This window comes from Penicillium paradoxum (genome assembly GCF_028828445.1).
Source record: "Penicillium paradoxum strain IBT 22861 chromosome Unknown utg000006l_segment0_segment0, whole genome shotgun sequence".
NCBI lineage: Eukaryota > Fungi > Ascomycota > Eurotiomycetes > Eurotiales > Aspergillaceae > Penicillium > Penicillium paradoxum.
In genome coordinates, this window is record NW_026643184.1 from 182,989 (window position 1) to 204,136 (window position 21,148).

General features: G+C 47.0%; 5 protein-coding genes across 5 annotated transcripts; 3 read left to right on the forward strand and 2 right to left on the reverse strand.

The window, feature by feature from the left end:
• Positions 1-1,667: 1,667 nt before the first annotated feature.
• N7457_006581 (MFS transporter) lies at positions 1,668-3,429 on the forward strand (the record flags this gene model as incomplete). The annotated part of the gene is made up of 2 exons (XM_057177625.1): positions 1,668-3,080; positions 3,139-3,429. 2 exons carry the CDS (start codon positions 1,668-1,670, stop codon positions 3,427-3,429), a joined length of 1,704 nt encoding a protein of 567 aa, XP_057029369.1.
• A 1,015-nt stretch (positions 3,430-4,444) lies between these two features.
• N7457_006582 (uncharacterized protein) lies at positions 4,445-8,095 on the reverse strand (the record flags this gene model as incomplete). The annotated part of the gene is made up of 2 exons (XM_057177626.1): positions 4,445-5,298; positions 5,353-8,095. 2 exons carry the CDS (start codon positions 8,093-8,095, stop codon positions 4,445-4,447), a joined length of 3,597 nt encoding a protein of 1,198 aa, XP_057029370.1.
• A 2,083-nt stretch (positions 8,096-10,178) lies between these two features.
• On the forward strand, positions 10,179-10,940 carry N7457_006583 (polysaccharide lyase; the record flags this gene model as incomplete). The annotated part of the gene is made up of 1 exon (XM_057177627.1): positions 10,179-10,940. The coding sequence occupies one exon, from the start codon at positions 10,179-10,181 to the stop codon at positions 10,938-10,940; it is 762 nt and encodes a 253-aa protein (XP_057029371.1).
• Positions 10,941-14,982: 4,042 nt separating this feature from the next.
• N7457_006584 (uncharacterized protein) lies at positions 14,983-16,818 on the reverse strand (the record flags this gene model as incomplete). Its single annotated transcript, XM_057177628.1, has 1 exon — positions 14,983-16,818. The coding sequence occupies one exon, from the start codon at positions 16,816-16,818 to the stop codon at positions 14,983-14,985; it is 1,836 nt and encodes a 611-aa protein (XP_057029372.1).
• Positions 16,819-19,137: 2,319 nt separating this feature from the next.
• On the forward strand, positions 19,138-20,910 carry N7457_006585 (uncharacterized protein; the record flags this gene model as incomplete). The annotated part of the gene is made up of 1 exon (XM_057177629.1): positions 19,138-20,910. One exon carries the CDS (start codon positions 19,138-19,140, stop codon positions 20,908-20,910), a length of 1,773 nt encoding a protein of 590 aa, XP_057029373.1.
• Between the last annotated feature and the right edge of the window lie 238 nt (positions 20,911-21,148).

Genomic DNA, 21,148 nt, shown 5'->3' on the forward strand with positions numbered 1-21,148 from the left:
GAGCAGCCCAGCCAAAGACAAAAAAAAGATGAATTGCCACCCATGTATCCCCAACCACCGCCATTCTACTTGTTCTTCGTCGGTTCGATGAATCTGACCAACGATGGAGCAAAAGGAAAGCCAGGAAACAAAAATATTGACCGACGCAGGGATCGAACCTGCAATCTCTTGATTCGTAGTCAAGCGCCTTGCCATTGGGCCAGCCGGCCTTGATGGAAGAGACTGCCGGCGAGTGCTATATGGGGCAGTGGAGTTTTTAGGGCCTAGCTCCACTTAAAAATGTTTGCAGGCGGCTTTTGTTCGGTCCACGTTAATACGCCATTATCTCCGTGTAGTATTGATAAGTATGTACTCCGTACAAGCTGAAGTGTTTCGGCAGATACCATTGATTAAAGATTATTTGAACAAAAAAGCAGTCCTGATATGTCCCAGGAGGAACACAAAAAGAGCAAAAAGAAATCTCTCCCTCGGGGAATCGAACCCCGGTCTCCCGCGCTTATCGGTGTTAATGACAAGCGGAAATCATCACCACTAGACCAAGGAAGATGTGATGGCTGAGTTACTGCTCGGCCACTTGGCTGGTTGATGGAAGTAGCAGCAGGTTATGGCCACATAGTCGAGGAATTATCTAGGGAGCATACTAAATCTCTCATTCTAGCTTAATATGGGTTAAGGTAATAGTCTTTATTCAGATTTCATCCATAACGTATTAAATCAAAGTGAGCAGAAATAATAATCTTGGATATTGTGAGTTGGATGTTGGCGGGATATATATGCGGACTATAGTCCAGACCCGTGCATCTTGTAAATGAATCTCTTAAACGGAATTATTCAATGGTCCATGACCGTCGATAGACATAGGTGATGAGATGTACTCCATATACTCCGTACTATATATGGAATAGGAAGATACTACCTATAAACTACGCCAGTATACTCCGTAGTGGCTGAATCCCTCATGTATGTTCTACATGCATGTTGGAGATAACCCAGCCCCCGACTTATAAATAGTTGAGAATTTGTGCTCCGTATGCTGTGCCTTTTTTCCCCTTTCTTTTCTGTATAAGATCTACATCTTGAAAGAATCAATAATCTACTGTCAAAGCCCTGGAATGGCTGATTGAGATCAGATATAGATGGACTAAGTGATGCATCTCGCTATGAGCCTCTATGTACTCCGTACTTTTGAACAGCTGAACTTCGACATCAGCCTCCTCTGTGACAAGAAAGATCTGGTAACAGAAGATCAGCGCATGCAAGGGCCATTGGCATGCAGCGAAAACGATCAAAACAGAGGCATCATGCAGATGAATCTAAATAAATGGTTACGCCACCGAGCACTATTTAGGTACCTAGGTAAATGACTCAGCATCATCGCGCTTACATCATCATTTGTCTTCCCTGATCCGGTCGCGGGCTTGCGGTCACTTCAATCATCCTAAGCTTCTCCACACTTTTTCTTGCCCGGAGATCACCTCAGGTACCTCACATCGCCCTTCAGCTTACATAGGAAAGCTGCAAAAATACCAGCGCAGCTTGTGGCCGCACTCATAAGCTCCCACACGACAAGATTACGTCTACAACCGGGCTTTTGGCACGACCCCCAATTGTTTGCTCGGTTGTATCAAGATTTCATTCGGTCTTAATTTTGCTGGTGTGCTGCCAGAATGACGGGCCCAGACCGGGCTTCGCTCAATCGCCGCTCTTCCACGCAGCACTACCAGACCTTCGATACCCCGCCGCCCAAGTCGCGCGGACGACCTAACTCGGGCCAGTCCGAGTCCTCCGCGGACGGTTCACACGAGCACCATCATGAGACCGCTGACTCCACCGGAACATCATCGCCACTGCCAAAGAGGCAGATGGCAGTGCTGGCAATGATTGCACTGGCGGAGCAAACAGCATTGAACTCGATTAGTCCATACCTCCCGGACATGGCATCGACATTCCCCGAAGTCGAACCGACCCAGGTGGGCGTGTACGTGGGGACCATTGCTTCAGCTTTTGCATTGGCACAATTTGTTACAAACTATTTCTGGGGCTGGCTCTCGGATCGCATTGGTCGCAAGCCAGTGATCCTGGTTGGCACTTTTTTGACTGCGCTATGCTTCATTGCATTCGGATTCTGCAAGACACTAGTACAAGCTATAGCGGTACAAGCCTTAATGGGTATGGTCAATGGAAACCAGGGGTTGGTGTCCACCTGTCTCGGAGAAATCACCGACCGAAGCAACCAGTCTCAGGCCTTCACCTACCTACCTGTTCTATATGGCATTGGAGGTATAACGGGTCCTCTCTTGGGAGGAATGCTCATTTTCGAGACTAATCCTTTTACTGGCGACAAAAACCCATACCCTTACCTTGCCCCGAACGTATTATCTGCTGTGGTGCTTTTGATGGATTTTGTATTGACGGCTATTTTCCTGGAAGAGAGTTTAGAAGACGCAGATAGTCTTCCAAAGATCGGCAAAAAGGTGCGCAACCTGTTTACATGGCTGTGGCAGTTCACCGGGGATTCCCGCCACCCGACCTACGTGGAGGTGTCGCAAGGACCCCTGGGTATTCATGGCCTACGCGACGCAGAGACCGAGGATCATGACAGTGATCTGGACTCTGCGTCGGAAGTGTCAAGCATCCATGGCCACCATGAAGAACTTACGTGGGACGAAATCTTCACTCGGGATACAATCTTGCTCCTCTTGACATATTTGATATTTGCTTTCTGCAATGTTTCCTTCAACTCGCTGTTCCCAATCTTCGCACAAGCCAAGCCTCCGGCTGGACGGTCCCTCACACCATCCGAGATTGGCCTTTCTCAAGGATTCGCGGGGGTTGTGACGATCATCTTCCAAATCTGTATTTTCAACCGTCTGCGGGACAAGATGGGCAACCGATGGTCATACCGCGCCGGTCTCTTCGGCTTCGTCATCTCATTCATCTTGATGCCTTTCATTGGGTACAAGAGCAAAACTGCGGATGGGGTGACTAGCAAGTCGGCCATTATGGCCATTGAACTGTGCTTTGTCTTGCTGGTCAAGACTATTGCCTCGGTGGGCGGTCTGACCAGCGCTCTGCTTTTGGTAAGAACCTCTGGCCTTTCAATTTCGTAAAGAATATCACGGCTAATATTTTCTCTAGGTCACAAACTCCGCACCCAATCACGCTGTCCTAGGCGCTCTGAATGGTCTTGCACAGACCCTCTCCGCTGCCGGACGTGCCGTTGGCCCATTCCTCTCCGGAGGATTATTCTCTCTGACAGCCAAGATTCAGCCCAAGGGAGAAGCCCTGGCATTTGGAGTCTTTGGAGCCGTCTCCTTCATTGGATTCATCATGAGCTTCGGTATCCGTGGTCGCTCACTTGAAGCCGACGGCTGGAGTGAGGATAGCGATGGCGACAAGTCCGACGATGACGAGCCAAATGGTGTTTGATCTGAATACAATAACCATAAAGAGTGTGCCACCTTGACGATGCGACGAGTTTATGCTTCTTCCGTTCCAGCCTTTGCATTTGAAATATACATTAGCCCTTAAAGATGATAGATAATTGCTGTGGCAGTCTTTTGCTGAGCCAAACCAGGTGTTTGATTAAATCTTGTGTCAAAAACTTCCCAAGTTCCTATTCTGGATGATGTTTGCAACCATGTAGAGCAACGCATAAGAGTTACTGCGTACCTTTGGTGTTATAGAGCCACACGCAAATCGCACGTGTTTCCACCACTTGGATGGATGAACGGAAAAATGAACGCAGCAATCACTCAGAAAGGGTGGGCCATCGCAATAGGAGTGGGTGAGCATGCATCCGGCTTGTATAAGACAATGTGATGTGAATTCTCCAGTTGATAGAGAATGGACGACACCTCGATCGCATCCAAACTAGATGCTTTGGCCAGTTTCTCTAGAGCAGAAGGCCGACATTGCCTCAAATAGAAATTCAATATTTGGTCTCGTACTTTTAGCTAGTCAGCTGAAACACAATATGGAATAACTTATTGTAGTAGCTCCCAACTTGAATCTTGCTATCCTACCTAGCATCAGTAGCTATAGCAGCCTCTCCTCGAGTCTCTGTCTATTTATATAGTCCTAACTATGCTCGTACCGATCATGATAACTCTCACTCCGTACGAAAGTTCATTGAATGGCCGTACAGTCTGATTCACAGCAATAGAAATATATATAAATAGGCTTGATGCTCAGTTTTCGTATATAACACTCAAGTGCAACCAAATAAGGCGAGTGAGACTTGTGAAACAGCGGGAAAAAAGTTGAATGAGTGTGAAGTGATAGACAATCTATCAAATGATATAAAACCACAAAAGGAAACTTGAAAAAAATAAAAAAGATCATCGTAAGGGTATATAACATAGAAAGGTCGTGGTACTAATTCGTTGATAGGCATAGACGTGTTCAAAAACATCACACACGCCAGGAAAAGGAAGTCAGAATATCAAGCCCAACGCCACCCTGAATCATCCGACTGCTGACGCCTAATAGCAGATGACAACAGACTATCACGTTGGCCGAAGGGATTACGCTCATTTTTGATACGTTGACGCTGGAGCAGCTTCACAGCGGCATGGGCATCAATCCCTTCACCAGTATCTGTAATTTTAAGCGCCCACTTAGCGTCTTCTGCATCGAAACCGAGCTCATTGACAATCACGTGGATAGCGCGGTCAACAGGATCTAGGACCTGCGGCCGTAGAGGTACAGGAGCTATAATGGCTGGAGCTGGAGGAGTATTTGACAGCGCATAGGGAGGGGAAGGATCAGACGGATATGTCGGGGTATGAGGGGCTGTCCCCAAAGTAGACGTCGAGGACCGTTCGAGGACAAGCGCAGGTACAGGTGGCACGGGCTGGCGTTCTCGAAGCGACCCATTGAGACCACGGACAATAGCGCTGAACTCTGACATGGGCCGTTCAGCAGAGAACGAACAGCGACGTTCTGGGTCGAGATCGATTCCGCGTTCACGGCGGTGACGAAGCTCGCGCGCGAACCTGGCCTGGCGTTGACGGTCCTCGCGGGAAGTTTCGGTAATTGGACTTGACTGCGCTGCTGTTTGTTGGGGACTGATTTCAGTTGGGCTTTCAAGTGTTCGTTCTTGGAGTTCATAGGCGCGCGAGACCGCCTCTTTGAGGAAGGATGATCGACTGGCTTCGGTTTCGGTTAGATCCCATTTGGTCAGGCCGATTGAGTTCGCCTTGGTGAATTTGGCGACTGTGGTGTCAGTTGCGCACACGGAACTGAGTGTCAACACTGCTCCTAGGCCGAGCGTAAGGATATAGGAAGTCCATTCCTCTGATTCGCCGAGTTAGCCATAAATCACCGGGTTGAGGTTATTGTTCCACCTACCGAGAATGATCTCTTCGCGGACCAAGTCACCATCTGGAACATTCATAGTATCGAAGATGCCCACCTTGCGGGCTTCGATGCATTTTCCATGCAATGGCTGCAATAAAACACCCAGACACGTCCAAATTTCCGTTAGATCGTACATCTGCTTCTGCGACAGACCCGAGAGATTACCCCGACCGAATCCCTCCGGCGGTTCAAACAAGACAGTATTAATACCAAAAGGCTGTGTCATTGTCGACGCCGGAGTGAAGTGGCCCTTCGCTGCGACTCCACCTCTCAGCCAATCCATTTGACCAGTGATATCATTCTCTCGCCCCTTGCCGCTTCCAAAGATACGACAAAAGGTCCAAATCCGCCAGAAAGCATCATCGACATCCTCAGCACGTTTGTTATCCACGCCTGCCAGACCGCGGATGGTGTCGCGACGGAGGAAAGGAGCGCACCGCGCAAGAACCAGAGCTTTTAGCCTTGCAAGGGTATAGATATCCTGTGCATACCTCTGCAGATACAGAGTAGGCGTGTATTCCGGAACCTGAGAGTCCGGATCTATCAAAAGCTGCCACTCCATTTCCCACGGCGGGCTCATCTCGCGCAGTTCCCAAGCGGGCGGGGACATCTTAAACAAAGCGTTCTTCAGCATAGTCAGCTCGCGCCTTTTGAAAGCGGTATAGATCTTCTTGTTGACGAGCACGAAGTTGAAGAGATCATCTAATGAGTCGATCTGCTCCATTATCGTGAAGATCAGATATACCGGCAAATCTTCGGGAAGGGTGATCTCGACGCCATGATCATGTTTGCGCACACGGGAAGGCAGCGCCGATAAAGGTGACGGGGGAGTAGCGGCTAGTTCGTAGATCTGTTCTGGGATGTGGAGGCTGCTCGCCTGAGCTGTGGAGACCAAAGCCCAGCTTTGACGGAGCTTGTTGTCAGAGGCCTGGGCGCTCTCCTCGGCTCGAGCCGCACAGTCCATGTCTCGCAGACCGGGGCTACCCGACAGTGGTTGATCCAGTCCAGCAATGTCGCTCAAGGGATTCCCCTCGAGATCATTAGTTTGGAGACGCGGTAACTGAAGTAGTAGATCGTTGCGCGTGGGGGCCAGATCCTGGGGATTGGAAGAATGCGCCTCTGTCAGGTGGAGGGAATGCTCCGACCGTGAGCCCACGCTAACTGCATCGCGCAGCCCTTGGCTCTGTTTGCGACTGAAGGCCAGAAAGGATTTCTTGCTGAGTTTTTCTTTTCTGGGATTTGTCTCTTTGGGATTTGCGTTATTTTTCGCTTCGGATATCAGGGGCTTTGCATCTGTCTGTGTGTCCCTGCTAGGAGGGCGGGCTTTTTCTTTCGATTCCTTTTTGAGGAGTCGATGACTCTTTTCTTTGGTCGGACTTTGACTGACCGATCTGATGCGATTTTCCCTCTTTAAGTGTGAAAGGGGCGACCCTCGCGGTGACTGGGAGTGAGGCTTTGTAGATGGAGGACGGGGCGCGGGACGGGTCGCGATCAAGTCGCCGTTGCGGCTGATCTGCAACGGTCCATCCAGAACAACCTGCTTTTTTTGCGATCCATCCTTATCGGACAGACCTGCGAGGGCAGCCTCGAGGTCCTCGGCCGCTTGCGACAGCGATGGGACATGGCGGGCGCGAGGGCCAGCGACTCCTACATTATCTGATTGGGCTCGAGTATGACGAGGCCGAGGCGGAGGCTTAGACTGGCTGTGTCCCCATGCCTGAGTTGTGTGTTGCAATTCCCGGGAATTCAGGTGTTGTAACATCGAATTCTTCCAGTCTTCATGGCTCATCGTGATGGAGTGTTGCAGCGGCGAGCCTCGCGATTCTTTCTGGGAACGAGCCATTGCTCGATGTGACTTGGGGCGCGGCGATGGCGCTGAAAGGGGGTAATCGAGGTTGTCATTGGAGCTTGAAATAATGCCGAAGGATGGTTCCAATGGCAATGGCTTGTTCTTGAGGTCGTTCATCGATACCTTCTTGGTGACTGGACCTGGGCGTAGCTGCACGGGGATATTTGACCCTCCCAGACGGCTGAGCACCTCCACCGAAGGAGAGCATGGTGACGCAAGGGAAGCAGCATCATCATCGAACACACCCCCAGAGATGGGGGATTGGATAGAGTATTCATCAGCCGTTTTGTAAGGGTATCGTCCATCATCTCCCCAGAACTCGCTGCCGAGAGTGGTAATCGAGGTGCGACGACTATAGCATGAAGAGGCAGAGTCCAAAGTCTCATCCGATCCAGATGATGAGCGGGAGACTTCATTTTGACCCGGAGATGCATATGGCTTGGGAGAGACGCCTGTGGAGCTCCTATACATGATCTGCACCCGCTCTTCCAGCTCACGCTCAAAAACCGAGGACCCCGTGAAGCGGTCCATACTGCGCTGTGCACTGGCCGGGGAGACACCGGAAAACAGCAATGACGGGTCGGAATAGAAGCGGGTCAAGCAGGATGCTGGACGCAACTGAGGGAGATTGGCCGACAATGGAGAGATTTCAGAATCATCGGACTCCTGGGGTGATTCCAGCTCAATCATAGTATCCCAAATTTCCTGCGGGGAGTTAGACAAAGGGTCCCCGATGTCCCCGACATCCCCACCTGCAAAGCCGTCTTCTTTGAGATTAATGCTGTTTGATTGGCATCGCCGAGTCTCTTTTGTGGCGAGCCCTAGGAGCGTTCCAGACACGATCCACTGGCTGACATGGGTAATGTCCTTCATCTGCGCTGGCATTGTATATCTATATGCATCGATGGGACTTGACTGAATTGACCCGCTGGGGTGGAGGCCTGCATCATATTTGATGGATCTCGAATTGGAGCGAGTTATATTTCTTCGACCTTTCAGTGCATGCGAGCGGCGAACTAATATTTTGTGATTTAGATGATTGCCACGAGGTCGAAGAGGCGAGATGACTAGAGAGTTCGGGTCGCTTTCATTCTGCATCTTCTTTTTCCCCAGGGCATTGTTGACGGATGGCTGGCATGGCGTTTTGTTAGCCTCCTGCTACGATGATACTTTGTCACTTCCACCCCCCCGATGATTACCGGGCCGTCGGTTGGGTTGGCACATACCGTCGACTGGAATCCTGGCGCAGAGACGTAGATCTGAGGGGCGAATTGTTGCATTTCTTTGTTGAAGAAATAGTTCCAGATGTGGCTGCATAGAACAAAGACTCGACCGAGAGAGAGAGTCTTTTTTTGATTGTAAAAGGGTATACCGCATAAAGAGGACACAGAAAAAGGAGAAGATGCGAGTGGATATTGAATTTAAAGCACTACTCCGTACACAAAGGGCTGATATCGCTTCTTAGGCCTCCCAAAAGTCCGCAGTCCACAGGCTTACTACGGAGTACTCCGTATGAATAATTCCGAATACGCCGTATGTTCACTCCACGCTTGGCGTCCTGCAAGGTCACCGCGATCTGGGGCCACAGGACACTAATTCCCGAGTTACGAGGTGAAGACAATGGTGAGGTTATACCGATTGGACCCCTGTAGGCCGAATGACTGTTTTTATTGGTATGTATCCTTTAAGCTCGTGTCTTTCGTAGAACGGTGTAGGGTAGGTTATTCTTATTCTCGTGTTTATTGGCAGGGCCAGGGGCCTCAATACGAACCAGAACCACTGTGGACCAATGAGATGCACCAGTAATGCGTATCATTCTTCTCTTCCGGGCTAGTCTGGGGTTCCCGTATCTATGTGAAGAAACTCGTAATTCAAATATAGATAGACTTGCTAGAGGCGATGCCATTCGGAGTAGATGGTGTCCTATTTTGGCAAGCTCGTAAATAGCCATCTCGTCTAATTACATGTATCCCGTTGAGAGTGGGCAGATACGATGTATACCATGATGATGTACCTTCGTATCTTCGTCCCTCATACCTAGATCAGGAAATCAAAATCAGATCAGGTATATGGAGTACTCCGTACGCAGTAGGTAGCGTCTGATCTTCATATGACCTCAGAGCTAATCGAGGACAGATATGGGGGGGCAAAAGCTGACCGAAGGATGGCCTTCGGCTGAGATATTTCAAGAAGAGATCGGGCAACTGAAAAGACAGACATTCTTAATATAGAAGCAAATTATTCCGAGAAAGTAGAAACAGGGACGAATCCAAGACGAGGGGAGAGGAAAGTCGGCCTTGATGCCTGAGGCCAAACACGACCTCGGGAGTAGGTGAAGATGACTCCATCCTCCATCCAGCCTTGATATTCACTGACGTTCGACTCACTTGAGAAATTCCCAAGATCATCGAGGTTAAGCGATTCTAATATCGCGCTAGTCTTGACTCTTGATCCATTTGCGACTTTCTCCCCTGAACATCTGCAACTTCATCATTTGCCTAAAACAGTTAGACCACTTGGACCATTCCGAGCCCCGTCGATGGGAGCATTTGCAGATGTAAATCGGAGGAGACTTCCTGGACTTTTTCATTCAAACGCGATCAAACGTGAAGGATCTTTTACCCGATCTGCAGGAGGCCAGGCCAGTATCTGACCTGCGTGTCAAAATCCCGCCAACAGACCCTATTGCGATGATACACCCAGGACACTGACCCACAATTAAATTGTCACGGCGCCAATATGGAGCTTGTCGCCGTACATAGCCTCTATTCTCATTTGGGTAAATCCCCTTTTACAGGAATCCAGCCAAATGCCGAAACATGTGGACCAATCTCCCTTTTGAGCGGGTTCAAAGTCATATAATAGACCGCACAACCCACGACAATCCCAGATCTGAAAAAAGAGTTCTGAAGCTCTACAGCCACTGCATCTATTCTATTTCCAGTCTGAATTGTATCCACTCCCAATGATGTTCGCCAAGCTCCCCTCAGTCGCCGCACTAGTGGCGCTCAGTTTTACAGCTCAGGCAACCCAAATCTTCCACAACACGGGAACCACCTCAGGCTGGGACGCCACCAACCATGAGCACAACGGCAAAGTACAACAGGTGACCAATGTGGTCTACCAGGGCTCCACTGCTCTAAAGATGACCCAAGTCTATGACCCCGATTACACGGGCCGATACCACTCCGAAGTGGTTAAGAAGGACGTGTACAAGCGGGGCGACGAAGGCGCGTACGGATTTGCCTTCCGACTCCAACAGAACTGGGAGTTCTCCCCGGCACAATCCTACAACATCGCACAGTTCATCGCCGACTTCTCAGACAGTGAGTGCGATGGCTTTATGCCATCCAGCATGGTCTTTTTGGAGGGCGATCAGCTCGTCTCCCGAGTCAAACAGGGTACTATCTGCAAACAGAAGACTGTGTTCTTCCGCAACCTCGCCACTGTGACTGCGGGCGAATGGCACCTGATTCAGATTGAGGCGAAGTGGGAGTCGGATGAGACGGGATATTACAAGTTGTGGTTTGATGGGGAGTTGGTCTTGGACAAGAGCAATATCAAAACTACCATTGAGGATGATCGGGCATTCCAGTTCCGGGTTGGCTTGTATGCTAATGGGTGGTATGACGATGATGGGATGCAGGGGACTCAGGGCACTCGACAGATTTGGTATGATGAGATTGCTGCCGGAACTACGCTTGCCGATGTTGATCCCGATCAGTGGTGATTGTGTGTTTGATGGAAAAAGCCGCGTGGGCCGCAAAGCAGGATTGACATGGTCTAATTGATACTGCTCATTTTTCTATTGAATTGTAGATAATCGTAAATCAATGCCAGCAATATCAAGAGGGTTACAACAAGCCTTCAACATTCTGTTTCATTTGCATGCTTCTTCACTATCCCGTGCCTGATAACCCCGTCTTCCGCAAGTTCCGAAATTGGAAGGTCTCTACATGGCTTCTTCCCTTAAGTAGCTTTCACCACTGAACTTCATCCACTGAAGCACATTTACAAACTGGCACAACATCAATGGGGCCCTAGAAAACTAGTCCACAAATCTAAGCCTAGGTTAAATTCTGGCTAGGAGATAAGAAGATTGGAGAACCTCCCTGCCCATGACCCTCTTCTGTTCATTTTCGGCGAGCTCCCTTGAGACATGGACAGTCTAGCGATGCATTTACCTCCTCCTGAACTCACTCATTTCTTCTTAAGTGGACATTACGGGTGGCTCGGGCACCAACAGCAAGGTGCAAGGCTCAGATCAAAGGTCCGGATCTGGCAGAGATGGCAAAAGCTCTTTCCCAATCACAAAGCAACCACTGAAACGGTGCCTGGGAATAAAAGGGCCAGCCTTCATAGCCCTAATTCTCGGGACAAAACTAACCATCTGGGCCTCTAAATTCATGAACCGAGCCAGGTTTCAACAGATAAAGCTCTCATACGAGCGAAACAAAGCGCAGACGGTGGTCAAGGAAATTTGCCTGGATCAGATATCCCGACTGACTGGTGGATCATCACTGCATTCAAGCTAACCTTGAAAGGTTACGAATAGTCCTACGTAGGATCAAGTGCTCTCTCCACAGTGGGCTGTGAGGAATTTAGCGCCTTAGACACACAGTTGAACATGTTTCTTTCCGGTTGTTCGTGTTGAAGAGCAAAAGACTTGGCAGGTTCGGCGAGAGGCTCAGGTCCCTGATTATATCGGAGTAGGAGATCGGCACACCGGAAGAATAGTTTATCCTATCTTAGTCAGACAGTCGTATTTGACCGCTAGAATAGTGGATACAGAAATGCAGAGTTTTCAACCTCCTTGATTAGACCCCTATTATACTGAATACACCTTCAGTTAACAGTTATAAGCCCGGTTCGCACTAAATAAGGCCGCTATTCACAAATATAGCGACTACTAGCCCCTGAAAAGCCGCATCAGCAACCTCTAACATTGCATAATAGCCCCCGAGGCTATCTAGCATCCAATAATAGAAGCATCAACTATTCTCTCCGCTACGAAGGGCGAAAAACTAAAGGATTCGTCCTAATAGCGCACCTAGTTTGCCCGGGTGAAGCTATATACGATATAAAAGCTAGTCTAGGAGCATTGCGACCTAGATACCCCCCTAATAGAGAGACCGGCTAGGCTAAAAGAGCCTACCGTGCCGGAATACCCCTACGGAGGGACTAAATCTGATAAAAGAGATTAGAGAGATTAGATAGATCTCTTTAAACTATTCCGATCGATATAGGAGAAAGAGGTAAAAGGGCTAATTAATATAAATAAATATTTCTATACCTTCCTAGACCCTATCTACTATCCCGCTATTATCGACTATTAGATACCGTATAATAGATTAGTATACCTAAGAGATCGCTTCTCTCGATCGAGAGTATATAAGAAGGAAGTCCGAATAAAGTAGAAGAACTTCGCCGCTTAGAAACTAACTAAAGATATCGAGTAATAGCTAGAATAGTAGAATTCCCTAAGGGAGTAAGTAATTAGCCTCGGTATCAATAGCGAAGATATAAATAGGGACTTCTTATATACTATTAAAGAGATCCTACCTATTTAGTAGTAAGGAAAATATTAAGAGATTATTATAAATAAGAAAGTCTACTAGACCCGTAATCTCCTCGAGTCGTTCCGCGTAATAAATCGAGAAGTAGGGGTATAAAAAGTCTTATCTACTACACTAATAAAAGGGGTATTCTTAACCTAGTAGGGACACTAAGAAGCAAAGTCCTAGTCCTAGTCCTAAACTAAAAAGGCGATCCTATTTAAAAAGAGGAAGTGCCTATATAATAACCACTTCTATAACTATAAGATTATAATATACTAATATCTTAACGAGGAGAACCGCCCCGAAGGGATATATATTAACCTTAAAAGCCTAGAGAAAACTAAGTAAAAACTCGCCGAAGAGCCTACCTAGAAGAAATAGGTAGAAAAGAAGGTAGAATAGTAAAATTAGCAAAATTAGTAAAATTAGTAAAATCAGTAAACTTAGTAAACTTAGTAAACTTAGTAAACTTAGTAAACTTAGTAAACTTAGTAATCTTAAAAGAAAGAGTTTATAAATTAAGTAAGTTTTACTACTACTCTTAAGCCTTATACTAGCGAGTATACACTCTTAATTACTAAAAACGGATAACAACCTATCTTAAAAGATAGATAGATCCTTAATATAGGATCTAGTACCTATATCTATAATAATAGAGATCTTTTTATCGACTTTATACCCTAGATTTCGGACCTTATAACGGGAGATAGCACCACGAAGGTACTAGGAAAAGGGAAGGTTAAATTAGTAGGTAGGTATCTAGTAAAGGTAGAATAGAGATCACACTTAGTGATACTCTCTATTCCCCTAGCTTCTATATAAACCTAGTATCGTATTCTATACTAAAAAAGAAAGGCGGAACTTAGTGCTAGCGTACCAACTATATTAGAGACCCTAATAATAGACCTATCGTCTATATCAACCTTTAGGATTAATATAACCTCTAGATCTTCGATAAACCTAAGGAAATATAGTAATAAGCCCATTTCACTAAGAGAAAGTTAGTGAAAGTATAGTAATCAAGGGTATTATCAGATATCTAGCACCGAAGATTTACCTATAGTAATCAATAAAGTATTATAAGACTCGCTACTATAATAGATAGGGTTAGTTTCGATAATAAAGAAAAAAAGTCTACTAAAAAGGACGTATTATACTAGACTTACTATATTAATCGTATACTAAGGCAGATATTAAGACGCCTAATCGGACGCACTTTCGGACGGTTTAGAAGGGTGCACTTTAATCTTATTTAGCTACCGCTAATAGAAAATAAGTACCGCTAGATCTCTTATTTTTACCTAAAAGGTCCTAAGTTTCATTAGATTATAACCTGTAAATTAAAGCCCGAGTGTTAGTGTTAGGACCGGCGTACTGGCGGGTCCTGGCAGGTAATATAGAACTAGAGTAAAGGAATAGCAGGGTACTAGTATATTCATAAACTAATCGCTAAAAAGCTAAGTTCCCCTAGCAGTCTCTATACAGATGACCTCTAGCGGGTCACGGGACTAGGTCACCTGACCCGGCAGGACTTAGTCTTCCTAATGCACTCTCTAGCGGGGGGTTATGCTACCCCTACTAGGTCACGGGTCCTAGGTCATAGGACTAGGCGGGATCTAGCCTATAAGGCACTCTCTAATAGAGGGTCGTAACATTTTCCCCCTCCTTAAAGAGCTACGAGAGTTAGCTTCTTTATCTATCTATTATACTAAGTATATAGAAGTGATAGAGAAGTAAGCTTATTAATAGTAAAGATAAAAGTAGTCCTTATCTCCCTTTTTATAGAGATAAGGTTAGCACTTAAAGGTACCTTAGTTTAAAAGAAGTAAGGAAGTATAGTAAGCTTAGTAATAATTAATTTATATTATATTAGTCTAAAGATTATACATCGGAAAGTCAGGTTGTAAAAAATGAACCTTTTCGCTGACTAATACCCGCTCGAGCTTCTTCGAAGGCCGCGGACTATGCGGCCAAATCGACTTGTATAAATATATAGGTATAATAAATATAAGTCCCAAGGTTATTTTATAAAGGCTTTTAAAGCTTAATTTTCTAACCTTAGTTAAAAAACTAATAGTTATATTAAATCATTATATAAAGGCTTCTAAAGCCAATTTCTAAGGTTAAAAATTTAATAGTAGTATCAAATCATTATATAAAGGCTTCTAAAGCGAATTTTTATCAGCATACTCTGACGGAAAAAGCAAAGAACCATCAAGGAAGATGCAGAGAAACGGAGTGATTCAGCCTGAGCTTCATCGACTCGACGACATCTGGCATATTCAAAGCTACTCCGATGCGGTTTCCCTCGTGGATCACATCAGCAAATAGTATTCCTGCAACATCTCTCTCGGCAGAGATCACGAAGCTGCCAGAATCGCCATCCTCCAGGAAATCACCATCCACACCCGTGATAACATATTCTTCGGTGATATGGGTTGCCATTGATATTTCAGCGGCTTCGATTTCATATCGTCGCCCTTTCCACTGACAGACGCTTTTCGCACCATTACAGATGCCCCCAGTCACCTCCGTGGTACGACCTTTCTTGAAGTAGTACTCATCAGTCTGTAGTTCACCAAACTGTGTGATAGAGCTGTTAGGCCGGGGAAGAAAGGTTGCAGATCCACCAGATAGGAGATTAGTCGACGTGGGCCTCTGCTTCCGCGGGATGTCAGGTACTATGTTCGGGCGGAAGTACCGTTGCTGGGCTTCGGTTGTAAGCTCGACGAATGCCCAATCAAGGAACCGTTTGCCATGGACCAATAGTCCTGATGCAAATCTGACTTTGCCGAGAACGTATGGCATAGACTTCACAACATTTTGTGTCTGGATCAGACTAGCGTCGGCGACGTCGAGGTCCTGGAGCCGCTGCCGAGAGGCTTCTCTGGGTTCTTCTCCGGCGAGAAGCCGCAGCTCAATGGTCTCTTCGATCCGAGCCTTCTGGGATGCGAGGCTTTCTCTGTGGTGCTGAATATCCGCGAGTGTACGGTCTCGGTCCATCTGGGCGATAGACTCGATTATGGTTGCATTTTGGTCGTCAGGGGGGAAATTGGCGGAAATTCCAGTGCGATCAACCTCATCGCGGAAGGGAGTGTGTGATGTTGGTCTCACAACATGGTAGCTAGTTAGAAACCCAAAATGGGCCCGGTCGTCATATCTTAGTTCAACAAAACCGCCCAGAGTTCCAGCATTCTGATCACCGCTGATTCCAATTGAATCACCCATCGCCACCCAATCTCTGTCATCAAACCGATCTCTGAATGAGATCGAAGGATCATGTTTCAGGAGATTAAGGGTTCCCGGCATAAACTCCACGTCAACAAGCAGAGCTGACACCTTCAATGAAAGTTGTCCGATGATCCGGGCCCGGATTTCGTACCAGTTGGCCATGAGTAGTGGCTGGACGAAAATCACAATTCCAGGTCGCGCCGAGCGAATGTCAGGGCCACCGACGTTGAACGGGCAAATCATTTGCCAGTTCTCCCCCACTGCAGAACTCATCGTTTCCACAATACTGTGCTTGAGCGTGTGAAAGGCGGAAACCACTGCACTTGTTGAGGCAATGGGATACAGATGAGGTGGAGAGAAGTGGTCTCCGTTGAGAACCTCGACGTGCACATTCGTAAGGGAATTCTTATGAAGCAGCTTGACAAGGCTGTCTTTGATAGGCCCTAAGCGGATGAAGGCTGACCCATCACCTGACACCGTAACGCGCAGCAAAAAGAAATAGCTGCCTGTAACTCGTGCCTTCAGGGTGTGGTGGAAAGATTCTGTGGGTACCCGGTGTTGACTGAGGATTGCGTCGATCTCAGGCCGAAGATGTCGTGTTGGATTTTCTTCTGCAGTGAGAAATTCGGTCTTCATTTCTGAGTTGTCATGCCCGTGGAATGTGTTGCTCCGAAAGGGGTCTGTGCGATAAAGGAACTCCTCCAGCCTCATTTCACCTTCATTGTCCTCTGACTCCCTCAGAAGCCGACGCCTCTTCCGCGGGCTTGGCGGGCCCGAAGAGGCGGGACTTGGAAACTCGCTGGGCTTGTAAGTGGACATTCTGATCTGAAAGAAAACAAATGGATGAACTGAATATCTCTGCTGATGAAGTTAGGAGAGGAAAAAAAGAGAAAAGAGAAAAGAGTTGAGTAGGCTTCCAAGGTGAATTCTAGCTTTTCGGACCGCTCCTCAGTAGGGCGTAGGGCGGCCTAGGCATGCGTCCACAATACTGCTAGACGACATATAGATATATGAGCTGTTTACCCGTTCAGATGTCGGCAACCTCCCGTACCGTACGTACCCTCGGGAGGTCGCAGGTCCCACCAACATCTAAGTGGGGCGGATAACCCAAATAGGTAATCAGAATTTTAATAAAAATAATATTAGTTTTATTGATACAGTGACCTGCGAAGGTGTATAGCGGCCAGTGTTCAGTTTCAATTAAAATCTGAGTTTCGGCCTGGTTCCTGCCTTAGTGCCTGATTTTTAAGTCCAGCAGAAAATTAACATACCTGAATTACCATTACAGAGTACCTAGCTAGGTATTCTAGGTAGGCATCAATATAGGTGCCCTCTTATTCTTCTTCTTACCTTTATATACCCTCCCTTATTCGCCTTTATCACTACTATAAATCTTTTATCGGCTCTACTTTATACTCCTATCGAGGTAAAGCTCGATCACCGAGTCTAATCCCGTAAAGGGAAGAGAATGGGACCGGTCGCCGAAGAAAAGGGGTAGTAATATTTCCCTTAGCAGAATCGATACCGCCTATCCCTCGGAATTCAACCTTAGAACTTCGAAGGAAAATCTATTTCTTTATCATCATTAATCAATTAATTTTAAATCAAATACACTCGTACCTCAGCGAAAGCTACTCTTCGGAGGAAATAGACTAGGGAGGGCGTGAAATTCCAACGGATTTAGATTCGCTAGATTCCCTATTGTTAGGTCGGAACGGCTTTAACGCCTAAGGAAAAGATAAATTAAAAATTTATATGGTGTGAATACCTTCAATTTCAGGTTAAAGGGGCTAGTTAAGATGATATCATAGCTCATTTACAATATACCGTATAGAGCGGTAGCGAAAGCGGTCTGAAATCAGGCATTATTCAGGCATTATTCAGGCATTATTCAGGCATCCTCAGGCAGCAATGCATATTTTAATTGAAACTGAACACTGGCCGCTATACACCTTCGCAGGATATAGAAATGCAGAGTTTTCAACCTCCTTGATTGGACCCCTATTATACTGAATACACCTTCAGTTGACAGATGGCACGCATGTTGCTGATCGCCCTACGCCACCCGGGTTTGAGGTTACAATGTTGAAAACGACATCTACTAACAATAGAACCCGAGAAGATATGGGTGCACAAAGTGCGTCTTTCAGATCTAGATTTGCCTGCAGAGCCTGGAAGTATACCGTTCAGCATTTGCTCAGGTGTGGTTCACGGGTGACGACCTCCCACACAATGTGAGCACCGATCCGAGGAACACCTTGCCTAGCTTTCTAGGGTGCCCTTTGGTTTGATTGACCCTTTCATTGTAGCAGTCTGAGTAAAGTACCCGGTGTTCATCTTTTCAATCTTCACCTTTGTTTACTCAAGTGATTCTCTTCGCGCTATCTGCTAGAGCGCTCCAGCAAAAATTGGAATTGATTTCCAGTGAAACCAATGACTGGAAACCTTTGTCCATATAAGAATAAAGAAGAAACGGTTGATCATCTACTGATCTGGAAATCATGAGTTCCTGCCACCCTACTTCTGCGTTCTCGGACGCTTTGTTTTTTGAACGAATTCCTCAAAGCCATATTCGAGTCCTCATTTCTCTTTCATCATTCCCAATCTCCACAATGCACGATTTAGACTTTCATTGTCCAGTGAGATTCCTCGAACGGTGGAAGTCCACCTCAATTTTGATTGAGTTCAACCTGGGAAACCAATCTGGTTGAGGCTGTTATGCAGCGTGTAGCTACGATAACTACATGTAGCGTTTAATGGTCCCATTATTCTCCAAGCCCAATGATGATTGGGGCTATGGTAGTTTTTACTATAGATGAATATGAAAATACTATAGCTTTTCACTGTACCGAAAAGGTTGGGATCTCTATATCTTTGTTCGCGATGTCAGAACCGTCCTGCTTTGACGACCCTTTGAAGGCTCTCACCCACTTCAAGTCCAATACCAACGCCCAAATCTATTTTTATTTTCTTTTGGACTTCCTATTCAAAGAAGAAAGCCCTCATCTGCCACAGAATGGATGCTCCTTGAAGTTGATATAAAAACTCACGACATATCGGTATGGTGAGAGTCAGGTATCTACCCTGGAACATTCTCGCCTCGTTTTCAACAAGCCCACTATACCAATTCCGCCCACGATGCCTAGATTCACCGAAGAATTGATGGACACTTGGACCCCATCCATCTGGGCAATCATCCTCGACCGATTGCAGAATGGAAATGTCAAAGGTGGTCTACTTGCCTGGCCCATTGATCTCGAGAAGAAAACACCAGCTCAACGGACTCAATGGGCCAGCAATTTACCTCTGGTTCAGCTTCCTCAGACCCTGCTTGAGATTATCTACGGTAGACTGGTTGGCTTCTCTGAGGAGGTTCGATATATGGAGGAAGCCAAGATTCACGCCATACATGGGCTGTTAAAGCCCCATGGGGTTCTGAAGCACAGCGTTGAAAAGTGGCTCAAACGTCCCGAAACGATGGGAAAGATGAAGTCAATGATCCGATCGTACAAAGATTGCGACGAAGCACTGGAGCACTTAGAAGATTGCATTTCTTTCCCACGAGAAAGTACCGGTCATCCATACAATGTAAACCCCGCCTATGATGCTGCAGTGCACTGCTCCGAATGCTTGAAATTCTTGGTCGATTGGAAGATCGTTTCACTGACCGGCTATGACCTGTCGGGCAGAAACTGGATCGAGGCAGGATTGAATGGCCCAAACATGGATTTACTGACATACATGGTGAACAATCTGAGCTGTGCGGATTTGACCCGACCCAGGGATATCAGAGATTCCCACGAGGACCACATTCTCCTTTCACTTGGTGGAGTGGGTGCATTCGCTCAATTTCTGACTGTTCTGAAGAGACTGAGGGAGGCAAATCTCGCGTCATTTGCACGACTTCGTACCATCTTCAACGATGCAGTGATGCATGAATTCTGCGCCATTGCACCTGTCGAGGTAGCCGAGGCTCTTTATCAGAGCGGAATTAATATCGGCAATGTTGAGAGCCAACACCACGAAGCTGGCGGCCGACTGGAATCATCCTGGCACATCGCTGCAGCCTTCAACCCGGCCGGTGCCTCGTTTATGGAGTTCCTTGAAAAGTTCTCAGTCCTCAACCCGAGAATCCGAAACTCCGAGAACATGACCCCATTGATGTACGCTGCCTGCTTCGATGAGCCAGCTTCAATCAAGTGGCTTTGCTCGAGAAGCGATCCTAGCCTACCTAGATTAGAAGGTGGCCCTCGGGGATATGCCTTGATCTGCGCCGGCCGCAGCTCATACATACACAGTGGAGAGATATTCGCCACTATTCTATCTTACCTACCGGACGAACTATTCACACCCGAATATGGCAGGATCTTTGGCACGGAAATCGCCGAAGGCCTCGCCTCACACAAGCGCAGGCTAGCAGAAGAACGGATCGACGAGCCAAGCCAGGGTGTAATGGAAGTTCTCGCAGTACGCAAGATGCAAGCGCTAGTCCGCCGACTTCCCGCCGACTGGCCAGAAAGCGAATGGTGTCTAGCACTCGACGCATTTTTGCGCAGCAACGATATGAGCATTCTCCTCCACAGCATCGGCACAGAGTCTCGGAAAGCCGGCGGCACGGCAGGTGGGTCAGCTCATGACATGTATCCACCAAGCCCTACTCTTGGTCAGAAACTCGCGGAACAGAACGAGAATGAAGAGCCAATTGATATGTTCAACTTCGATCCTTTGCTGGGGACAACCCAAAACAACGACATGACGGCGGAGATGAGGGCGGCGGATATTAGGAGAAACAGGCCTCATCATCTTACTGTTCGCAGTGGAGGCAGACAGACTGGTTTGGGACCTGTCAGGGATCCGAACAATATGATCACCAAGGCCGCGCGGAAGAGGGCATCGGTTCGTTGGATCTGAGATTGAGAGGAGAGTCAAATTTGCTGTATGATCCTGTGTATACCATAGGCTTGTGAATTATTCCTTGCTCTATATATATGTCTTTTTGTCTTTCTCTTCGTGTTTTGTTGTGCATTTGTACGTTATCACTTCCAGAACAATTCATTATGCTCATATTTGTTTCAAATACCCTAACCATCTAATGCATTTCCTCTTATCCCAGCCCATTCAATATCTGACCATAAGCCCAACTATTACA